General features: G+C 39.8%; 1 protein-coding gene across 9 annotated transcripts in view; it reads right to left on the reverse strand.

Annotated features, from left to right (window-relative positions):
- The window catches only part of SNX29 (sorting nexin 29), an 819,108-nt gene that overhangs the window by 572,536 nt on the left and 223,453 nt on the right, over positions 1-23,119 (reverse strand). For all 9 annotated transcript variants that reach the window (XR_008847045.1, XM_056534825.1, XM_056534821.1 and 6 more), the window contains one exon: positions 22,807-22,935. Coding sequence is in view for 8 of the 9 variants with exons in the window: in XM_056534825.1 (XP_056390800.1) it covers positions 22,807-22,935 (129 nt within the window). In the remaining variant the exon portion in view is untranslated. The remainder of the gene's footprint in view (positions 1-22,806; positions 22,936-23,119) is intronic.

Genomic DNA, 23,119 nt, shown 5'->3' on the forward strand with positions numbered 1-23,119 from the left:
AATACTACAGAGGAAATTATTTTCTTTTTGGAACACAGAGCTCTCTGCTGACATCATGACCACAGTGCTCTCTGCTGACATCTCTCTCCATTTTAAGGACTGTCCAGAGTAGAAGAAAATCCCCATAGCAAACATATGCTGCTTTGGACAGTTCCTAAAATGGACGGATATGTCAGCAGAGAGCACTGTGGTCATGATGTCAGCAGAGAGCTCTGTGTTCCAAAAAGAAAAGAATGTCCTCTGTAGTATTCAGGAGCTAATAAGTACTAGAAGGATTAAGATTTTTTAATAGAAGTAATTTACAAATCTGTTTAACTTTCTGGCACCAGTTGATTTAAAAAAACAAAACAAAAAAAAAAGTACCCCTTTAATAATCCACTTAATGTTGCACTGGTACAGCTAGCAGGAAACTTGTTCCCCAAAAGTTTATTGAAATAATGTTGAACATCTTTAAGTAACTCTGACCCTAGCGAACGGATTTCCATTATAAAGCTTTCACTCACTAAAAGCATTTTCACCACCTGATCCCTGAGCAGTCTCCATATGGAGGATTCTTTCAGTATCTTAATAAATTATCAAAATGGAGACTTGTTTCATGCATATCTACTAACAGAAAATAATATCAAAAGAATTGGTAAAATATTCTTGCAGCTTTGTTTTTCTGTCAACTATGTTAAAAACACAGACTAAAAAAATTGTATGTGTGAATAAACTGAGAAGTATAAAATAGATTTATGATTGACAGACAGATAGAACCTACCGGGAATGGACCAAGAAAGGACAACCTGTGAACTGGTCATGGGTGCACAAGGATAACTCACACAAAGTGATTTGGTCCAGCCCCACAGAGGCGAGTGTAGCACAAAATAAAGGGGTTATCCAGGAATTTTTAAAAAACAGAATATTTCTTTCAACGACCGCTCCCTGTCTGCCTCCAGGTTGGATGTGGTTCTGCAGCTCAATTTTATTGACGTTAACAGAGCGGAATTGAAAAACCAAACCAAAGTGGAGACAGACAGGGAGCAGTCTTTGAAAGAAAATAGGTCTGTTTTTCGATTCCTGGATAACCCCTTCAATGATCAGAAAGAGGACTATTCTAGTGTGTCTAGTGTGTCCAGGATACTTAACTTTTATTAATCCACTTAAAAGATAAAAAAAATTGTGTCCAAGTGATGCAATATCAATATATAATTACTCGGTCAAAGTACATAAGATATAGGTATTCCGTTCATCTGGGACTCTGCGGGGCCCAGCCAGACCCCAACGACCATTCACCCAGAATATCGTAAATGATATACCAAACGGGTGAACAAATCTATATATAACCGCCAACGCGTTTCTACTGGCTGATTTTTAGCCAGTGTCCTCAGGGGGTACAGAACAAAACAGCTACGACCGAGAAAGGCACTGGTTAAAGCCGTCCACCAGCATCCTTATATATCTGCTAAAACATTAGCTGGTAGTTTATGCCATCATATACTTAAAGTCACATAGCAATAACACTGTATCAATAATAATTCTTGGCGTAGTAGTCGTGTGACCAAAGTGCCTAGAGGAGAAAATTCTCTCCCTATACAACCTGTAATGAAAAGCAGATAATGCAAATACAAAACATATTGGCTGTGGGAAAAATAAACTATCCCTATTGGTCACTACTGCCAGCAATGAAGTATGCAGCCAGGAATCTTTAATACACGATTCGCTGGTCTGCTGGTTCATGCAGATGCAGTCCCGCAGGTAACCGGGAGCCAGAGTTGTCCGGCCGTACTCCCCTCGTGCAGACACCACTACTCCGTGCACTCTCTGATGGCTTATTTTTTGCACCACCAATTCTACTTTGCAGTCACATTAGTCATTTTACCAAAAAATGGTGAAACAAAAAAAAATTAATTGTGTGACAAAATTGAAAAAAAAAATGCCATTTTGTGACTTTTGGGGGCTTCCGTTTCTACGCAGTGCATTTTTCGGTAAAAATTACACCTTATCTTTATTCTGTAGGTCCATAAAGTTAAAATGATACCCTACTTATATATGCTTGATTTTGTCGTACTTCTGAAAAAAATCATAAATACATTAAGGAAAATTTATATGACCCCTATAACTTTTTTATTTTTCCGCGTACGGAACAGTATGAGGGCTCATTTTTTGTGCCGTGATCTGAAGTTTTTATCGGTACAATTTTTGTATTGATCAGACTTTTTGATCGCTATTGACCCAGCGGTTTTATTAATGATATATTTTTTATAATTTGGACATTTCCGCATGCAGCGATACCACATATGTTTATTTTTATTTACACAGTTTTTTTTATGGGAAAAGGGGGGTGATTCAAACTTTTATTAGGGAAGGGGTTTAATGACCTTTATTAACTTTTTTTTTTTCACTTTTTTTTGCAGTGTTATAGCTCCCATAGGGGGCTATAACACTGCACACCCTGATCTTTTACACTGATCACTGCAAAACCATAGCCAAAGCCATCAGTGTTATAGGCGGTCGATTGCTCAAGCCTGAATCTCAGGCTTGGAGCAATCAATCGCCAATTGGACACGACGGAGACAGGTGAGGGGACCTCCGCTTGCGTGCTAGCTGAACGGGACATCGCGATGGTCCCAATCAGCCTGACTGAGCTGCCGGGAAGCTTTTACTTTCATTTTAGACATGGCGATCAACTTTGATTGCCGCGTCTAAAGGGTTAATAGCGTGAGGCACAACGATCGGTGCCACATGCTATTAGCCCAGGGTCCCGGCTATCATTAGCCGCCGGGACTGACCCGGTATGACGTGGGGTCACGGCGTTATACGCCGGGACCGGGCGCAGGACGTACAGGTACGCCCTGGGTCCTTAAGAGGTTAAGGTAGTACGCTAATAAAAATTATCTGATTGAACACATTGTTACAGACAAAATACATCATTTTAATAGACGTGGCCTCTTTTAGCAGGATAACGTGACCTGCCACATTGTAAAAACTGTTCAAGAATGGTTTTGTTAACTTGGCCTCCAAATTACCACATTGAGTATCAAGTCGAATCCACGGAGAACTCCTCATAGGATTTGAAGGGTCTACTGTTAACATCTTGATGCCAGGAAATTGTCAGAGGCCTTGGAGAGTCCGTGGCTCAATATATTAGAGCTGTTTTGGCAATACAAGGGAGCCCTCCGCATAGATAGATAGATAGATGGATAGATAGATAGATAGACAGTCATGGCTCTAAAAGTTGGTACCCCTGAAATGTTTCTAGAAAATGAAATTTGTCTCACAAAAAAGGATTGCAGTAACACATGTTTTGCTATACACGTTTATTCCCTTTGTGTGTATTAGAACTAAACCAAAAAAGGGAGAAAGAAAAGCAAATTGGACATAAAATGTCACACCAAACTCCAAAAATGGTCTGGACAAAATTCTTGGCACCTGTAACTTATTTGTTATATTTGGTTGCACACACACTGGAAAAAAATAACTGAAATCAGTCCCTTCCTGTAAACATCAATATGCTTCTTACAACTCTCAGCCAGAATGTCGGCCCACTCTTCCTTTGCAAACTGTTCCAGGTCTCTTTAATTGGAAGGGCGCCTTTTCCACAGGTGTTGAATGGGATCTAGATCTGGAATCATTGCTGGCCACTTCAGAGCTCTCCAGTGCTTTGTTGCCATCTATTTCTGGGTGCTTTTTGACGTATGTTTGGGGTCATTGTCCTGCTGGAAGACCCAAGATCTTGGACGCAAACCCAGTTTTCTGACACTTGGCTGTACAGTTCAACCCAAAATCCGTTGGTAATCCTCAGATTTCATGATGCTGGCACACATTCAAGGCACCAAGGGGCAGCAAAACAACTCCAAAACATTATTGAACCTTCACCATATTTCACTGAAGGTACTGTGTTCTACTGTTTTCGGTAAACAGTAGAATGATGTGCTCCCAGACGTTTTCCCAGAAGGATTTTGGCTTACTCAAGTTCATTTTGGCAAAATGTAGTCTTGCTTTTTTATGTCTCTGTGTCAGCAGTTGGGTCCTCCTGGGTCTCCTGCCATAGCGTTTCATTTCATTTAAATGTCGACGGATAGTTTGCGCTGACACTGATGCTCACTGAGCTTGCAGGACAGCTTGAATATCTTTGGAACTTGTTTGGGGATGCTTATCTACCATTCGGACTATACTGCGTTGACACCTTTAATCAATTTTTCTCTTCTGTCCAAGCCCAGGGAGATTAGATACAGTGCCATCGGTTGCAAACTTCTTGATAATGTTACGCACTGTGGACAAAGGCAAATCTAGATCTCTGGAGATGGACTTGAGAACCAAAATTGTGGAAAAATATCAACAATCTCAAAGTTACAAGTCCTAAGACAGTTCCCTTCTCCTCTTTCTGTTGTCCATGCTTAGTGTGGCACATACAGACAGACAATGCAAAGACTAAGTGAACTTCTCTTCTTTTTATCTGCTTTCAGGTGTGATTTTTATATTGCCCACACCTGTTACTTGCCCTAAGTGAGTTTAAAGGAGCATCACTTGCTTAAAACAATCTTATTTTTTCACAATGTTGAAAGGGTGCCAATAATTTTGTCCAGACCATTTTTGGAGTTTGGTGTGACATTATGTCCAATTAGCTTTTTTCCCTCCCTTTTTTGGTTTAGTTCCAATACACACAAAGGGAATAAACATGTGTTACTGCAATCATTTTCTTTAAGACAAACTTGATTTCTAGAAAGATTTCAGGGGTGCCATCATTTAGGGCCATGACTGTATCTATCTATCCATCCATCTATCTCTGCATAGGGCTCCCTTGTATTGCCAAAACATGCTAACATATTGAGCCATGAACTCTCCAAGGCTTCTCACAATGTCCTGGTATCAAGATGTTAACAGTAAACCCTTCAAATGCTATGAGGGGTCTCCGTGGATTCAACTTGATACTCAATGTGGGTAATTTGGATGCCAAGTTAACACCATGAACTCTTTATCACTGGCCTCAAACCATACCTGAACAGTTTTTACAATGTGGCATGTCATGTTATCCTGCTAAAAGAGGCCACGTCTATTACGGAATAGTGCTGCAATGAAAATTATGTATTTTGTCTATAACAATGTGTTCAATTAGATTATTTTTATTAGAATGCTACCTTAAATGCCTTTTTTTGCCTCAATTTTTTTTTTCAAACAGAAAAAAAAGTGATGCAAGAGACGTAAGAATATCAAAAATAAATTTTTCAATTACATTTTCTAACCCCACCCTCCCCAAACAGGCTAAGTTAGAAAATACCCAAAAAATTACAACAATGTTTAGGTAGGTGGTACATGGTAAAGTAATACAAATGCCAGATCCCAAGTTTTCCCAGGAGAACATTACCCAGAGCGTCATACTGCCTCTTCTGACTTGCCCTCATGACATAGTACATCCTGGTGCAAAACAGCCATATTTTCTATCAAAGACTGCTCCCTATCTGTCTCCACTTTGGGTGTGGTTTTATAACTCCGCTCTGTTAACATCAATAGAACTGAGCTGCAGAACCACATCCAACCTGGAGGCAGACATGGAGCGGTCGTTGAAAGAAATTTCCTCAGTTTTTTAATTCCTGGATGACCCCTTTATTTTGTACTACAGTCGCCTCAGTGGGGCTGGACCAAATCACTTTGTGTGAGTTATCCTTGTGCACCCATGACCCTGTCGCCAGTTCACAGGTTGTCCTTTCTTTGTCCATTCCCTGTAGGTTCTATTGTTACTTGCCCCAGGTGAGTTTAAAGGAGCGTCACATGCTTGAAACAATCTTTATTTTTCCACAATTCTGAAAGGGTGCCAATAATTTAAGCCAGCCCATTTTTGGAGTTTGGTGTGACATTATGTCCAATTTGCTTTTTTTTCCTCCCTTTTTTGGTTTAGTTCCAATACACACAAAAGGAATAAACATGTGTATAGCAAAACTTGTGTTACTGCAATCCTTTTCTGTGAGAAATACTTCATTTACTTCATCTAGAAAACTTTCAGGGGTGCCAACATTTACAGTCATGACTATTGATACAGGGGTGTGGAAAAAAAAAAAATAACTTGTCCAAGGGACTACAACGGAACACAATCTACGTGTCCCTCATGAAAATCCACTTGTCCTGGTAGACAAAATCATTTCAACCAAAATAGTACGTAAATTAGATCTTTATTCGTTTCTGCGCTTTAGCTTTTTCCTAGTCGCCCTATAATAGCCATTACTCTTATTTTTCCATCTACAGACCCATATGACGCTTGTTCTTTGTGGGACCTATTATACTTTGTAATGACATGTTTTATTTTTCCATAAGTTATGCTCTGAAACAAAACAAAAAAAATATTTGAGGTGAAATTATTTTTTTTGCCATTCACCTTGTGGTCAAACTTACATGTTATTTTAATACTTTAGGTCAGCCTGATTACACCAATACCACATTTGTTTAGTTTACGTTATGTTTTATTAATAAAATTTTTTTTTTTACTTTTAACGTTTTTTTTTTCTGTATACTGGGCTGTATGATGGCTCATTTCTTGGGCCGTAGTCTGCTTTTTTTTTTTATCGGTGCTATTTCGGTATTGATCGGACTTTTTGAACACTTTTTACAAAATTTTTTCCGGGATATTATGTTATAAACATAAAAAAACGCAATTCTGTGATTTGGTATTTTTTTTACATTATAATATTTTATAGTACAGACAATATATTTAATAGTTCAGACAATTACGCACGTGCCAATACCAAATATGTTTATTTTTATTATGTTTACATATTTTTATATGGAAAATGGGAAAAGGGGGGGGGGGGGTGATATGAACTTTTAATATGGAAGGGGTTAATTGTGGGCAGCCATGAATGCAGAGGTAAGCCCTACGGCTACCTCCACAGTGGATCGCTCCTCCACGATCGTACTGCCAGGGGGGATGGGGGTTTTAACAGGTCCCTTTTATACGCCGCTGTCAATTTTGACAGAGGCATCTAAAGGGTAAATAGTTGGCTGCGGCGATCGACGCATGCAGGGCTATTAGCGGCGGCTCCCGGCTACTGAAATCAGACAAGGGTTTCACTGTATGGAGCGAGTTTGAGTCGGGAGCCCGCTCCATACACCCTGAGCACCAGTGTTAGGTGCAGACTTGCGTCCTATGCAAGTCTGAGTCCCCTCTTCTTGTCAGTCTGCACCTCACACTGGCGATATAAAAATAAAGGGGGAAGTCGGCCCGGCCCTGCTTGCCCGATACAGGATAGATAGATAGACAGGTGTAGCAAAATGTAACAATTCTTGGATTGAATCACTGTATCACATTCATGTGCTTTTAAGCCCTAGGAGATGTCTTTTGTTATAAATTGTACCCAGTGACATCAATACTGTCAATCTTGCAGACACGAACACCTGTTATATTGCTTCTGAAAAACAAAAGCTTGGAAAATTGGTGTCTTGCAATAAATGTCATCTCAGATAGGATCATTTAACTGTTCTAACCAGATAGATTTTTCGCAAAAAAAGTCCACAGTCTTGTCAAATCTTTAGACTTTTATCACAGAAAGAGGACAGGATTGGCAACAGGAAAAAGGCATGTTTTAGGACTGAATTCCCCAAGGAATCTGATGCTCAATTTTTAAATAGTGTGCTAAGTACTTACGTGCAAGCTATAAAATACAAAGTAACACTATAAAAATCATCTGATTACAGCAATCTAGTGGCTAGGTTGAAAAACAAAGTATAAGGTTTCTTTAAAAAGTACTAATTTTCAAGGATTAAGAATCAAAATAACCCCAGTCTCTTCAAAGTCTATGAGAAGATTTGAAAAATATATCAATACAGATCTTTAAAGGGTTAGTTAGAAGGTGACATTGTTCTCCAGACCTTGAGAAAGGCCACTCAATAAATGACCTGCAGACTCTAAATACAAAAGGGAGCTGGGACGATCAATGGTTTAACTAAAGGCACATGGGCTCTTCTGGAGAATTCCACTATGCCCTCCTGCTTTGAAGAAATTAGAGATTTTCTAGCTCTAAATTCTCACAAGAATATCATGGAGAGTTGTCAGTGTGCAACAACCTAGAAATGGCTAAACAAACATTTTTTTCAATGGAAAATGGCTGAAAAGACGTGCATGTCACCACATATTTAGTATGCAAAGAAAAAAACATTTACAGCCTCCTGACAACTTAGTACAATTGACTCTTTTAATGAATACCCACGTCCATTTCACAAAGGGATTAAAGTGTGCTCTGTTTATGGTAAAGTTCGAGACATGAGGCCATATTACAGCTTTGTTCATACTCCGAGTTATATGAAATGATACCCAATTTATATTGTTTTCATATTACTGGATTACTTTAATAAAAAGCCAAACTTTTTTTTTCAACAGAATCCATATGTTTAAAATTGTCATAATCTGACCCCTATGCCAATAAAAAATGTTATTTTTCCATAGACGAGGCTCATTTATTGGGCCATTTTTATCAATACCACTTTTGTTTAGACTGGGCTTTTTGATTACTATTTACTCGTCTTTTCCTGTGAGGAAATATCAACCTTTTTGGAGTTTGGCATTTTTATATGTTTACGCCTTTTACCATGCTGGATCATAAACATTACTGTATTTATTGGCGTATAACACGCATTCTTTAAAATAAAATTTTAAGCTAAAAGTATATCTGCGTGTCATACGCAGATAAACTCTTTCTGGCCCTGCAGAAGCCGCTGCAGTTCAAAGATTTAAAGCGTACGCTTTGAATCATTTAATTGCACCAGCTACTGCGGGGCCAAAGTCCTGCCACCGCCTGATTCCCACATCCCTCCCCATGCCCGGCTTTCATTTACCTCTCGATGTGCTCCTGCTGGCTCCGGCGGCATCAACGTGACGTCACTCGTCAGTGCGCAGCGCACAGCGACAGCACGCCAACAGATGGGCAGAGATGTGGGAATCGGGTGTCGGTGGGACTCTGGCCCCGCAGAAGCTGCTGCAGTTACATGATTTAAAGCGGCCGCTTGAAATCATTGAACTGCAGTGGCTCCTGTGGAGCCAGAAAGGTTTATCAGGGTACAACACGCATTTACACACACCCTCATTTTAAAAAGGATGTTTAGGTAAAAAACCCAGACATGTTTGCAAAAGCTGTATAGTTCTTTAATAAAGTGGGTGGGACTTAGCAAAGAGGGGATATGGCAAGTACTAAGACAAATTTACAATATTATACACCAGAAACTGACATATAAAACAGTCTGAATAAATACGTATTTCCCCACCCCCGACACCACTTAACTCCAAAGGTAATGTCCTCTGCTGGTCCCTAGAGTGTGAGGTGTGAGAACCTAAACCTACCAGGAGAACTTTGGTATTCTGAATGGTCTGAAAGGACTGATCATATGCTATAAAATATATAGAATATCATTACATATATAAAAATAGAAAAAAGGAAGATCGGATCCAGCTCTTGTGCGAATAAAAGACTGTTTATTCCAACATGACTACACAGGTAGGTAACGCGTTTCAAGCGCTGCAAGCGCTCTTAGTCAAACAACAAAGGAAGGAAAAACATGGATATTTATAGGTGGAGCAATTAACCCCTTCCAAACTTCATGGTTAACCCTCGTAGGATACACATATAATAAATTATATTTATTATATGTGTATTATATTTATTATATGTGTATCCTATGAGGGTTAACCATAAGTTTGAAAGTGGTTAATATCGCCGTACCACATGACCTGTGACCCGGTGTGATTGCTCCACCTATAAATATCCATGTTTTTCCTTCCCCTGTTGTTTGACTAAGAGCACTTGCAGCGCTTGAAACGCGTTACCTACCTGTGTTCCTGTGTGATCATGTTGGAATAAACACAGTCATTTATTAGCACAAGAGCTGGATCCGATCATCCTTTTTTCCATTTGCTATGCTGGTGCCCTCCAGCACCTGGATCCGTGCTCCACCTGTCCAGGGCGGGGTGTGCTGGACTTCTCTTTACATATATAAAAATACCATTACATAACTGTATACAATTATATTGACTGGATCAGAAGACAGAACTTTACAGCATCATGGAGTCTATGTGCATATTATATATAATACCATAGGAAGGGTTTTTATTCATCAGAGGATCAGAATGCTAGGAACAGGCTGCAAAAACACACTTCAATGACTATACATAAACTCCCCACTAAAACAGTAGAATGAGCTCAAGAGTTTTTAGAGAAACAGATGCTGGCCAACAGCAGGTGCACCCCGGAAATTGTGACAACTAACTTTCCTTGAAATTAAACTGAAAATTGAGTTGGCTCACCCTGGCCATATGGGTAACAGAAACTACAGCAGGAAAGGAAACTCATGATGGCAGGGTTAGGAAACCCTGACAAGCACTATTGAAATAACCCTTAAAGTATGCAGCTATTTAAGTATGCAGCTTTTAAGCCTTGAGGAAAACATTAAAAAAAAATATGTATATTTGTTTTTGCATTATTGTGACCAAAATACCCTTTTAAATTCTTAGTTAGTACTTATATAAAGTATTGAGATTGTTACAGTACAAGGAATGAAGCCAAATGTACATTTCATACAAGATCAAAGACAAGATAACTAAACAAATCATGGGTATCAATAAAAAATAGTAAATTAATTAAAAAAGAAAAAAAAAAGAATAGGCTATCTGACAAAGAGACATATGAGGACTACAGCACATCAGAGTCATAGGCAGAGGCCAACAAAGGTAACCAAACCTTAGTAAAAAGGTCTACAATATCTGAACGCATAGTTCCAATTTTCTTCTGAAGAAGAATAGTGTTAAAGGGGTATTTCGGTGGGAAACAATTGTTTTCTAATGAACTGGTGCCAGAAAGATAAACAGATTTGTAAATTACTTCTATTTAAAAATCTTAAACCTTATCAACTAATGTATGCTCCGTTGGAAGTTTTTTTCTTTTTGAATTTCCTTTCTGTTTGGCCACAGTGCTCTCTGCTGACACCTCTGTCTGTGTCAGGAACTGTCCAGAGCAGGAGCAAGTCCCTATAGCAAACCTACCCTGCTCTGGACAGTTCCTGACTCAGACAGAGGTGTCAGCAAAGAGCACTGTGGACAGAAAGAAAAAAAAAAATGAAAAGTACTTCCTCTGTAGTATATAGCAGCTGATAAGTACTGGAAAGATTAAGAATTTTAAATAGAAGTAATTTACAAATCTGTTTAACTTTCTGGCACCAGTTGATTAAAAAAACAAAAACAAAAAAAACAACATTGTTTTCCACCGGAGTACCGCTTTAACCCCATCATGACCAGGGGTTTTAGAATTTTTGCACTTTCATTTTTTTCCTCCTTACATTTAAAAAATCATAACTCATTTCAATGTTGCACCTAAAAATCCATATGATGGCTTATTTTTTGCGCCACCAATTCTACTTTGCAATGACAGTCATTTTACCCAAAAATCTACAACAAAACGAAAAAATAAATCATTGTGCGACAAAATTGAAGAAAAAACACAATTTTGTAACTTTTTGGGGCTTCCGTTTCTACGCAGTAAATTTTCTGGTAAAAATGACACCTTATCTTTATTCTGTAGGTCCATACGGTTAAAATGATACCCTACTTATATAGATTTGATTTTGTCGTACTTCTGGAAAAAATCATAACTACATGCAGGAAAATTTATAGGTTTAAAATTGTCATCTTCTGACCCCTATAACTTTTCTATTTTTCCATGTACGGGGTGGTGTGAGGGCTCATTTTTGTACTGATTGAACTTTTTGATCGCTTTTTATTCATTTTTTCATGATATAAAGACTGACCAAAAATACGCTATTTTGAAATGTTGAATTTTTTTGCGTGTACGCCATTGAACGTGCAGTATATATTTTTATAATTTGGACATTTCCACACGCGGCAATACCACATATGCTTATTTTTATTTCCACCGTTTTTTGTTTTTTTTATATAGGAAAAAGGGGGTGATTGTTACTTTTATTAGAGAAGGGGTTAAATGATCTTTAATAACTTTTTTTTTTTGCAATGTTATAGCCCCCATAGGGGACTATAACATGCAGTACATTGAACTCTCATACTGTTCAATGTTATGCCATAGCATAGCACTGATCAGTGTTTCTGTCGCTTGACTGCTCATGCCTGGATCTCAGGTACAGAGCAGTCATTCGGCGATCGGACACAGAGGAGGAAGGTAAGGCACCCTTCTCGTGTCCTGCAGCTGTTCGGGACGCCATGATTTTGCCGCGGCGGTTCCGAACAGCCCACTGAGCTAACCGGCTCTTATTAGCTTTCACTTTAGACGTGGCGATCAACTTTGAACGCAGCGTCTAAAGGGTTAATGGCCAGGACCTGTGGCTAATAGCGCGCGGCACTGATTGCTGTGCCGCGCGCTATTAGCCACAGGTCCCGGCCTTTGCTAGGCCTGACCCGCTATGATGCCGCTTTAACAGCGTGGCCCCGCGCTATAGAAAGGGAAAGGACCCAGGATGTATGGGTACATCCTGGGTCGGGAAAGGGTTAACCCCTTAACGACGCAGGATGTTTATTTACGTCCTGCGCCGGCTCCTGTTATGTGAAGCATGCTCGGACACCTACTGGTTTCTTTCTATGTTGGTTCCTTCCTACAGCTTTGGGACTAAACTGATTAGCTTAGGGTCAGAAGGCGGTGTATATCCTGCCAGGAGAAGCCGACTTTTCTTTGTATGCCTAGTGTCAGCACCTCCTAAAGGCAAGAGCATATACCCACGCTTTCTGTGTCCCCCAATGGATCCTCCGGGAAAGAGATTTTACGGTAAGCATAAAAAATCTACTTTTATTTTACATAGGATGCTTTTACATGCAATCATTAGATTGCATTCATGTTCAATGTATGCTATTTTATAGGTCTGAAAAGTGTGATCGGCACTCCACTGATACAGCCTGGCCGACTGCATCATTGGAGAGCCGTTTCAGCAACAGGTGGCAGACATTTTAGCTTATTGGATCCCCTCCTCTGAGCTAACTGCAAACATTTACTTTCACTTTTGATGCTGTGTTTAGCAATGATGACAACATCTAAAGGGTAACTGCCGCCCATTATTAACAATGATCCCCGGCTACTGTAAGTAGTTGTACCTTCTATGAAGCAAGCTCTTCTCCTGGGCTCGCTTCATAGTCACTTCAATGCTCCAGGGCATACATTTACACCCTGGTGGGTTAAGTCCCAGATGGCAAGGGCATACATTTACGACCTGGCCGTCTAGGGGTTAAAGTTATACATCTAAAATATATCTAAAAGCATAAAAATAAATCACTATACCAGAGAAAACAAAAACACATTTTGGGGTAAATACAACATTTTGATCACAAAATTGATTACATTTTTGGAAGGCAGGATGAACAAAACATTATCAGCTGTTCTAGCTCTTTGAATATTATTCCTGCCATTCGTTCAAAATAAATAACATGTTTTTTTTTCAGTGAAGATCACTAAAGTTTAGGCAATAGTAATAAAGCATACATTTTATTGGTTTAGAGCTTTTGACATAAAATAAAATGTTTCATAAAAAATCTTTTACGGTATATGTTTTATATGTGTACTTTTTTTTTTTTTTAAGATAATTCGACTATGCAGATATAGCAGTGTATCATTCTTGTCAGGCCCTAAGAAATTCATAACTCCGTAGGACTGCATTGTGGGGGTGACTGTGTTGTTGGGGTTCTGATGGATTGACAATGGGGGCCACTACCTCTGTCTAACCTCTTAGGTGCTCTAGTTTCTGTTAATCACAGCTGGAATCAGCGTTATCTCCGATCCCTCCTTGCAACATCAGCTGTAATACATAGACAACACCCATGACCGACGATGTGGGCTCATCTCTGTGCTGTACAATATATTGTAGACTGCACTAAATGCATGGCAGCTGCATCACATAGATACAGTAAATGCCACAAGGGATTAAAGAAGGAAATTATCATTAACATTTTTTTTATAAATGTATCTATCCATCTATATAAATCTACCGTATATATACTCGAGTATTCGTAAGTTTTTCATGCTGAAAACGCCCCCCTTGGCTTATACTCGAGTGAACTCTCCGCCTGCCAATCCCTTCATCAGTGATCTTCAATCTGCGGACCTCCAGATTTAGCAAAACTACAACTCCCAGCATGGCATGGAGGCCCTCTTCTCTGCTCGCCCTGGGCCGGCCCCGGACTAGTTATGTTGCCTTGACGACGACGCACAGGGACTTTCATGCGCATGAACGTCCCTGTGTGTCGTCGTCAAGGCAATGTCACTAGTCCGGGGCCGGAGCGGAGAAGAGAGCCTCCCGGTGAAAATGGACAGCCCGGAAAGACTTACCCTCCCCACCGGACAGTCCCTGCAGCATAGATGGCCCGGACCAGCTTTAGTAGAAAACTAAAGGGGGGGATCTGGATGATGACAAAAGCCTGTGCAGTGGTCTTCAACCTGCGGACCTCCAGATGTTTCAAAACTACAACTCCCAGCATGCCCGGACAGCCGATGGCTGTCCGGGCATGCTGGGAGTTGTAGTTTTGCATCATCTGGAGGTCCGCAGGTTGAAGACCACTGAGGGGATTGACAGGTGGTGATGATGAACTTGATGGACATATGTCTTGATGGTTGAACTTGATGGACATATGTCTTTTTTCGACCGTACTAACTATGAAGGGGGGGGGGGATGATGACAGATTGATGATGAAGGGGTGATGATGAAGGGGGGAGATGATGACGGGGTGAAAATGACAGGGGTGATAATGACGGGGGTCGGGATGATGACAGGGGAGGATGATGACAGGGGGGATGATGACAGGGGGGAGATGATGTATTTCCCACCCTAGGCTTATAGTCGAGTCAATAACTTTTCCTGGGTTTTTGGGGTGAAATTAGGGGCCTCAGCTTATATTCGGGTCGGCTTATACTCGAGTATATACGGTACCTACACACATTCAGCATAAAAATATAATGTCGTAATCACTGATTCCAGACAGTAGATGGAGAGAGTAACTTGTTATTTGCAGATGTATCATACACTGAGAGGAAATAGGTTCAGAATTCATTAAAAGAAGATCTATAGCGGTAAATGCAGGTTTTGTGTCAGCTAGGTAAGCAATGTTTTTCAATGAGCAGACTATCTCCATGGCATGGTCAGGTTGAAGGAAAACAATTACAGTGGTGGGAAGATTAGCAATGAACCGTGTTTACCTTAGTCAGTGTAAAATTAAGATTACTTTATTGACATTCTCGAAAGTCTTTTACATATAAAAAGTACTGAAAATGGGCAATAATTGGATGGAATAATTCCAGAACAAGACCACTGTGCTAGGTTGGCTTAAGACAGATATAATGAAACACAAGAATGACAATATTTTATATACTGATATGTGATCCAAGAAGTCATTTGTTCACATATTTGTTCACAAGTAGGGTATTTACTTTTCTGTCTACATACATACACAGGAACTAGATCATTATGTAAACTTTGTGATAAAATAAGGGACTATTTTCACTTGCCATTTTTGCAATGTGTATGACAAAAGCAGTGGCCAATTTTACCTCTAGTTGTCCTGCATCAAAAAAGGTGTCCATCTGCAGCATATTAGCAATATTTTGGGAAACTGTTATGAACTGTTTTGATGTATAATATCACCTGGATATAACAGATAAACATTGAAAGTGGTTGTCCTTCCATTTATTCATATTGTTGTTGCTTTTCTGACGTGTTGATGTCATATAAGGGTCACAGGGTTCATCAGTGCTGACATCACAGCTTTGTAAGCCTCCTGTTGCACACTCTGCTCTCTGAATGTAGTGCCTCCTACAGGACTTTGCGTTACTGCAAGTGTGTGTCTGTAGGGCAGTATGGTAGATCAGTCATTAGCATTGTTCCATTGTGGTACTAGGATATACTAGGATATATATATAATTTATCAGTTTTTTTCCCCCAAATACAGTAGGAAAATATCTTACTACCAGTTACTACCAGTGCATTTTAGTAGTATGGTGGGCTAGTAGTTAGGGCAACATATGCAAGGCGTTTGTATGTTCTCCCAATGAAAGTGCAATGGATTCGGAAAGTATTTAGACCTTTTAACTTTTTCACATTTTGTTATGTTGAGGTCTTGGGCTAAAATCCATATAATTAGGGTTTTATTCTGCATTCAATACTCATAATACACATAATGGGGGAGATTTATCAAAACCTGTCCAGAAACCTAATGTTTACTCATGTTTGTTTAGCGGGTTTCCAGCCCGTCTGTATTTCACCATGCAGTTGCTATGTGTACTCTTCTTTTTGTACTGTTCGTATAAAATTTTAAAAATCCTTAATAAACAAAGTTTATTAAAAAAAAAACCTGTCCAGAGGAAAAGTTAAATGTTTTAGTATTCAGGCCTTTGCTATGACACGCTAAATTTAGCTCTGGGGCCTCCCATTTCACATGATCCTTTTGTTTCTACAACGTGATTGGAGTCACCTGTGGTAAATTCAGTTGATTGGACAGGATTGGTATATTAGGTCTCACAGCTGACAACGTATATCAAAGCAAAAACTTTGATTGTGTGGAGGCAGGGATCTGGAGAAAGGTACAAAAAAATTCTGCTGCACTGAAAGTGGCCTCCAAAATACTTAAAAGGAGGAAGTTAGAACAACCAGGGCTCTTTCTAGAGCTGTCTGTCCTACCAAACTCATGTTAAGAAAGGTGACAAATAACCAAATAATCACTCAGAAGAAGTTTTTGGGAGAAACTTCTGGGCATTGTGGTAGAGTGGCCAGAAAGAAGCCTCTCCTCTGTATGAGACACATGAAAGCCTACCTGGAGTTTGCAAAAAAGCAAACGAAGGGCTCCCAAAACTGTGAGAAACAAGATTCTCCGGCCTGATCAAACCAAATGTCTGACCTCATCTCTAAGGATCTGAAGGGAACCAGGAACTGCTCATGAAAAGTGATGCATGGTGGTGGCAGCATCATGCCGTGGGGGTGTTTTTCAGAGGCTGTGACACGAAGACTGGTCAGGGTTTAGAGAAAGTGAAATGGAGCTAATGAAAGAGATATTGTTAATGAAAACCTGATCCAGAGTGCTTTGGACCTCAAACTATGTTGCAGTTTCACCTTTCAACAAAACAATGATCTTAACCACACAGCCAATACTTACTAAGGGGCAACTCTGAATGTCCTTGAGTGGCCCAGCCAGAGCCCTTGTTATGATCAAATAACTCCACCTCTGTTTTATCAGTCCACAGCACCTGATTCCAAAATGAAGTTGGCTTGTCCAAATGTGCATTTGCATACCTCAAGCAACACTGTTTGTGGCATGTCTGCAGAAAAGGCTTTTTCCACATCGCTTTCTCATGCAACTTTGCCTAGTGCAAAGTGCACTGAATTGTTTAATGATGCACAGTGACACCATCTGGAAGTTGTAGGTCTTTGGACGTGGTCTGTGGGCTGTTTTTGACTGTTCTCACTATCCTTCACTTTTGCCTCGCCAATATTTTACTTGGTCTGTCAATTCTGGACTTAACAAGAACTGTGACTGTGGTCTTCCATTTCCTCACTATTTTCTTCACAGTGGACACGGACAGCATAAAGGGATACTCCACTCCACAGGGTTCAGAACATTTAGTTCGGAACGCTGGGAGCGGGTTTCGGTGGTCACCACGCCCCCTGTAACTACACGCCCCAACCCTCAATGCAAGTCTATGGGATGGGGCGTGACGGCCATCACACCCCCTCCCATAGACTTGTATTGAGGGGGTGGAATGTGACATCACGAGGGGCGGGGCGTGAAGTCACAAGGGGTGGGGTGACCACAGAACTCCCAGCATTCGGAACTGAATGTTCTGAACGCTGGGGAGTGAAGTACCCCATTAACCCCTTAACGACCACGGACGTATATTAACATCCGTGGCCGGCTCCCGATTTGTGAAGCGCTCAGAAGCTAAGTGCGCTTCATATCTGCGGTGTCCCGGTTGCTATCAGAAACCAGGACCCGCGGCTAATACCGGACATTGCCGGTATTAACCCTTTAGACACCGCAATCAAAGGTGATTGCGGCATCTAAAATGGGAGAATATGCTGCCGGTTAGCTCAGCTGAGCTGTTTGGGACTGCCGCAGTGAAATAGCGTACCGAACAGCTGAGAGGACAGCGGGCGGCTCCCTACCTGGCTCCACGCTGTCCAATCAGCGTTTGATTGTTCCAAGCCTGAGATCCAGGATTGAGCAATCAAGAACAGATAACACTGATCAATGCTATTTTTGGTCACTTTTTATACCATAAAAAAATATTTATAAAAAGCAATAAAAAAGTCAGATCAAAACAAATATGGTAAAGATAATTTCAGATCATGGCGCAAAAAAAAGGAGCCCTCATACAGCCCTGTACGAGGAAAAATAAAAGAGTTATAGGGGTCAGAAGATGACAATTTTAAACGTATAAATTTTCATGCATGTAGTTCTGATTTCTTGCAGAAGTATGACAAAATCAAACCTATATAAGTAGGGTATCATTTTAATCGTATGGACCTATAAAATAAAGATGAGGTGTCATTTTTACCGAAAAGTGTACTGTGTAGAAACGGAAGCCCCCAAAATGTACAAAATGGTGTTTTTCAATTCTTAAATTTTGTCACACAATGATATTTTTTTTCCGTTTCGCCGTAGATTTTGGGTAAAATGACTGATGTCATTCCAAAGTAGAATTGGTGGCGCAAAAACAAATAAAAGCCATCATATGGATTTTTAGGTGCAAAATTGAAAGGGTTATGATTAAGGAGGAAAAAAATGAAAGTGCAAAAACAGAAAAACGCTTGGTCCTTAAAGGGTTAAATCTCTGTGAAAGCTTAAACAATCTTTGTTTACAGATCATTTGAGAGTTGTTCTGAGGCCTCTGTTATCATTAATCTGCTGATCCAAACACCAAATTATTTATAAATAAAAATCATAAAAATTGTCATGGTTACCTAAACTTTTTCATTCGACTGTATATATATATTAGTTAGTTTTTTTACATGATATTTTGACACTTTACTAAAAATATTGTATGAAGTTAGGGAACCATGTGCGTGTAGCTGGATTATGGTTGGGAGCCCTCAATAATTTTATACCAGGTGGTAGGTGGTATTTGCAACCACTACTTTATCTGTCAATCGCTTATATTACAAAATGAGCTATTTCTCTGGTATTCCTTTTTTCAGCTACTGTAGGACTACAACTCCCACTTTGTGCATTCTAGAAGTTGTAGTCCTGGAATACAGTGCCTGATGGAAGGGTCTTGCTCTAATCTCAATCGAGTATGTCTGTTATTACATGGGCAGGCCATCAACAGATTCTAAACAAAGTCTAGTTCATACATTATTGTTTACATATGTATATTGGCTATAATGGCAGCGTTAACAGAACCTAGCAGAAACACATGTCAATTTCCAAAACTGCTCAGATCAGTTGCAGAACAAAAAAATGTACTATTAAAACTACAAGTGTGATCCCCTACACACCACTATACTCACATCTGCATAATTGTGAACCTCTTAAGCAGTCTCGTTCAAGTGACATACCGCCAAACAATTTCTTAAAAGGTGTATTGACAGTATAACTAAACAATAAGGGCCCATGCACACCATAGATCTGCCTGCAACAGAATTCCATGGGATTCTTTTGCTCTGTGCAAAGTACTGAAGTTTAATAAAACACCTTGCATTGCACTTTCCTTGTGCTGGACTTTTAGTTTTTCTAATTGAAGGGGGTTAATTTCTGCAGCAAATTCTACACGTAATTAACCCGATTCCGGGCAGCGTAGATTGATGGAATTCAGTGAGAAAATTCCTTGCTGGATTTCCATAGTGTGCATGGACCCAAAGAATTCCAAATGCATTAACTCCGTAGGATTGTTCTTACCACAAACTAATGTACATTGTACACTGTTATTTAAATAATTAAAGAGGTACTCTGGTGGAAAACATTTTTTTTTAAATCAACTGGCGCCAGAATGTTAAACAGATTTGCAAATTACTTCTATTAAAAAATCCTCGTCATTCCAGTACTTTTTAGCAGCTGTATGCTACAGAGGAAATTCTTTTCTTTTTTAAATTATTTTTTGTCTTGTCCACAGTGCTCTCTGCTGACACCTGATGCCCGTATCAGGAACTGTCCAGAGCAGGAGAAAATCCTCATAGCAAACCTATTCTGTAAACTCCAAATGAGAGAGGAGAAAGGGTGTTGGGCACTAGGACACGTAAACAGCAGCATGAATTCAGCACAGGCAATGAGAGACCCGGTGAACAAAATAAAGCATGGGGTGCTACACAATAGCAGAACCAGCAATTCCACAAAAATATCCAATATAGGAAAAAGCATGTCTACACTCATCATATCAGAGGAATAAAATTCGGACTTGTCCAAGCAGTGTCCATGAACAAATCTTGTTCGGACTTTATTGAAGTATTTTCCATATACAAAGCATGTTCACCCAGGTGCAGGGAGGGATGGCAGCCACCAGCTGGAGCGTATCAGGAGAACGACAGCGCAGTTTTGTGTCAGTGACACATCGTCCGGTTCCTGATCCATTCGATTGCTATCCAGGTATATATGGAGAAAAGGGGGGAGGAGTGAACCTTCACCAAAGGAATACATAGTAATGGGACGGGGAGGAGACGGGGCGCTGATGGCGGCACCCCGTTAGGGAGATCGAGGAGGGTCCCAGCGGTCGGACCCCCCGCGATCAAACACTTATCCCCTATCTTGTAGATAGGGGATAAGTGTATATTGTGCTGCAGTTGTCCTTTAAAGTTAAATCTATGATCACAGAAGTCATTCTGCTTCAATAAAGTGGGGCTATCAATTGACAGGGTATGGATACACATGTTAAAAGGGTTAAAAGCAAAACTGCTATATAATATCTGTAATTAATAGAGAACAAGTTGTGGAATGTGAAAACACTAACCTTTCCTTTTCAGCAGCGGAATTGTGGTTTAATATTTATGCTGAAAATATTCCTTTGTGGCCCTTTGCTCGGTTTTGTAATATTTGCACTTAACCTCTTAAGGACCAAGGACGTATGAGTACGTCCTTGGTCCCACTCCCGTGATATAATGCTGGGTCCCACGGTGACCCCGCATCATATCACGGCGGGCCCGGCGTCATAGTGAAGCCGGGACCCGCCGCTAATAGCGAAAGTAAAAAGTGACGGTTAGCGCAGTGGGCTGTTCGGGATAGCCGCGGCGAAATCGCGGCATCCCGAACAGCTTACAGGACAGCCGGAGGGTCCCTACCTGCCTCCTCGCTGTCCGATCGCCAAATGACTGCTCAGTGCCTGAGATCCAGGCATAAGCAGTCAAGCGGCAGAATCATCGATCACTGGTTTCCTATGAGAAACCAGTGATCAATGTAAAAGATCAGTGTAGGCAGTGTTATAGGTCCCTATGGGAGCTATAACACTGCAAAAAAGAAAAGTGAAAAAAAAAAAAAAAAAAGTGAATAAAGATCATTTAACCCCTCCCCTATTAAAAGTTTGAATCACCCCCATGATATAAAAAGTACATTTTTGGTCACTTTTTATATCATGAAAAAATGAATAAAAAGCAATCAATAAGTCCTATCAATGCAAAAATGGTACCGTTAAAAACTTCAGATCACGGTGCAAAAAATGAGCCCTCATACCGCCCCATAAGCGTAAAAATAAAAAAGTTATAGAGGTCAGAAGATGACAATTTTAAACGTATTAATTTTCCTGCATGAAGTTATGATTTTTTTCCAGAAGTACGACAAAATCAAACCTATATAAGTAGGGTATCATTTTAATTGTATGAACCTACAGAATAATGATAAGGTGTCATTTTTACGGAAAAATGCACAACGTAGAAACGGAAGCCCCCAAAAGTTACAAAACTGTGTTTTTTTTTCAATTTTGTCTCACATGTGCACATGTGAACATACCCTAATTGTATGTGCTGCAGATTTTCTGCAGCAGATTTTCTCATTAACTTAAAAAAAACTAAAATCAGCAGCATAAAATCCACTGCAGAAATCTGCTGAGTATATAGAACATGTGAACATACACTAATGATGAACCTAAATCAGTGGTTCCCAACCAGGGTGCCACCAGCTGTTGCAAAACTACAACTCTTAGCATGCCCAGACTGCCAAAAGCTGCCTGGCCATGATGGGAGTTATAGTTTTGAACAGCTGGATGCTCCCTTGTTGGGAAACGCTGACCAAAAATCTGGGCTGTACTGATTGAGTTTGGTACCTGATTTAAATATGAAGATTATAATGAAGTAGACTTGATCAAACCAGTCAGAGAAGCTGCATCAAAGACTCAAAATAGTAGTAAAGACATTTTTTCTGCAACCTATTAAACAACGTTCCTTTGATTCCATTTTAGAAAAAGAACGATTGCTCAAATATAAACTAGCACACATTGCTGACCACAATACTTATTTATTCAGTGAATGACATAAGGTGCAATCTAGGAATACAAACAACACAAAAGAATTACAGCTTGGCAATGTACAGTAATTTTTTTTCCCATCTGGCTAGAGTATGGTTAGATTAAATTGTGTACATCTACAAAGAACAAAAACAAAACTGCCACCTAGAGGATGCCAGTGGCACAGAATTTTAAGAATGAACATACAGATAGTCTTGCGATCTAAACTAATGTACAAATACGGATTTAAGTTTAGTAATAAACCTGCAGAGAATTTTGCAGTATATATATATATATATATATATATATATATATCTTTCTGAGATTAAGTGGTAAAAACTGTCCTGAGCAGATCAGTCATTTACTTTAGACCTGAAATTGTTTTGATATATACTGGAACTGTTCCATGGCTAAAGCCTCCTACCTTGCCAAAGCTTGAATTTTTGCGGCATGCCGCTCCTCCTGTTCTGCCACTTTCTTCCTCAGGTTGTCAATTTCCAGCCTGAGTGCTGAAGAATGTTCCATCTCTGAATCAAGCAAGTTTCTCAGTGATCTGGAAAAAGAGAAAACCATCTGCCACATATTGCAAAGGCTGCCTTTCCTCCAAAATGTATGAACGAGAGAGGAAAAAGTAGTTGTATGTAGTTAAGATGCAAAAAAGTATAAGTTATTTAAGTGTACCTGTCATTTGCAAAAAAAAAAAAATGATATAATGTAGATAACAACATTATATGTTT

Source organism: Hyla sarda, chromosome 8 (genome assembly GCF_029499605.1).
Source record: "Hyla sarda isolate aHylSar1 chromosome 8, aHylSar1.hap1, whole genome shotgun sequence".
Classification (NCBI taxonomy): domain Eukaryota; kingdom Metazoa; phylum Chordata; class Amphibia; order Anura; family Hylidae; genus Hyla; species Hyla sarda.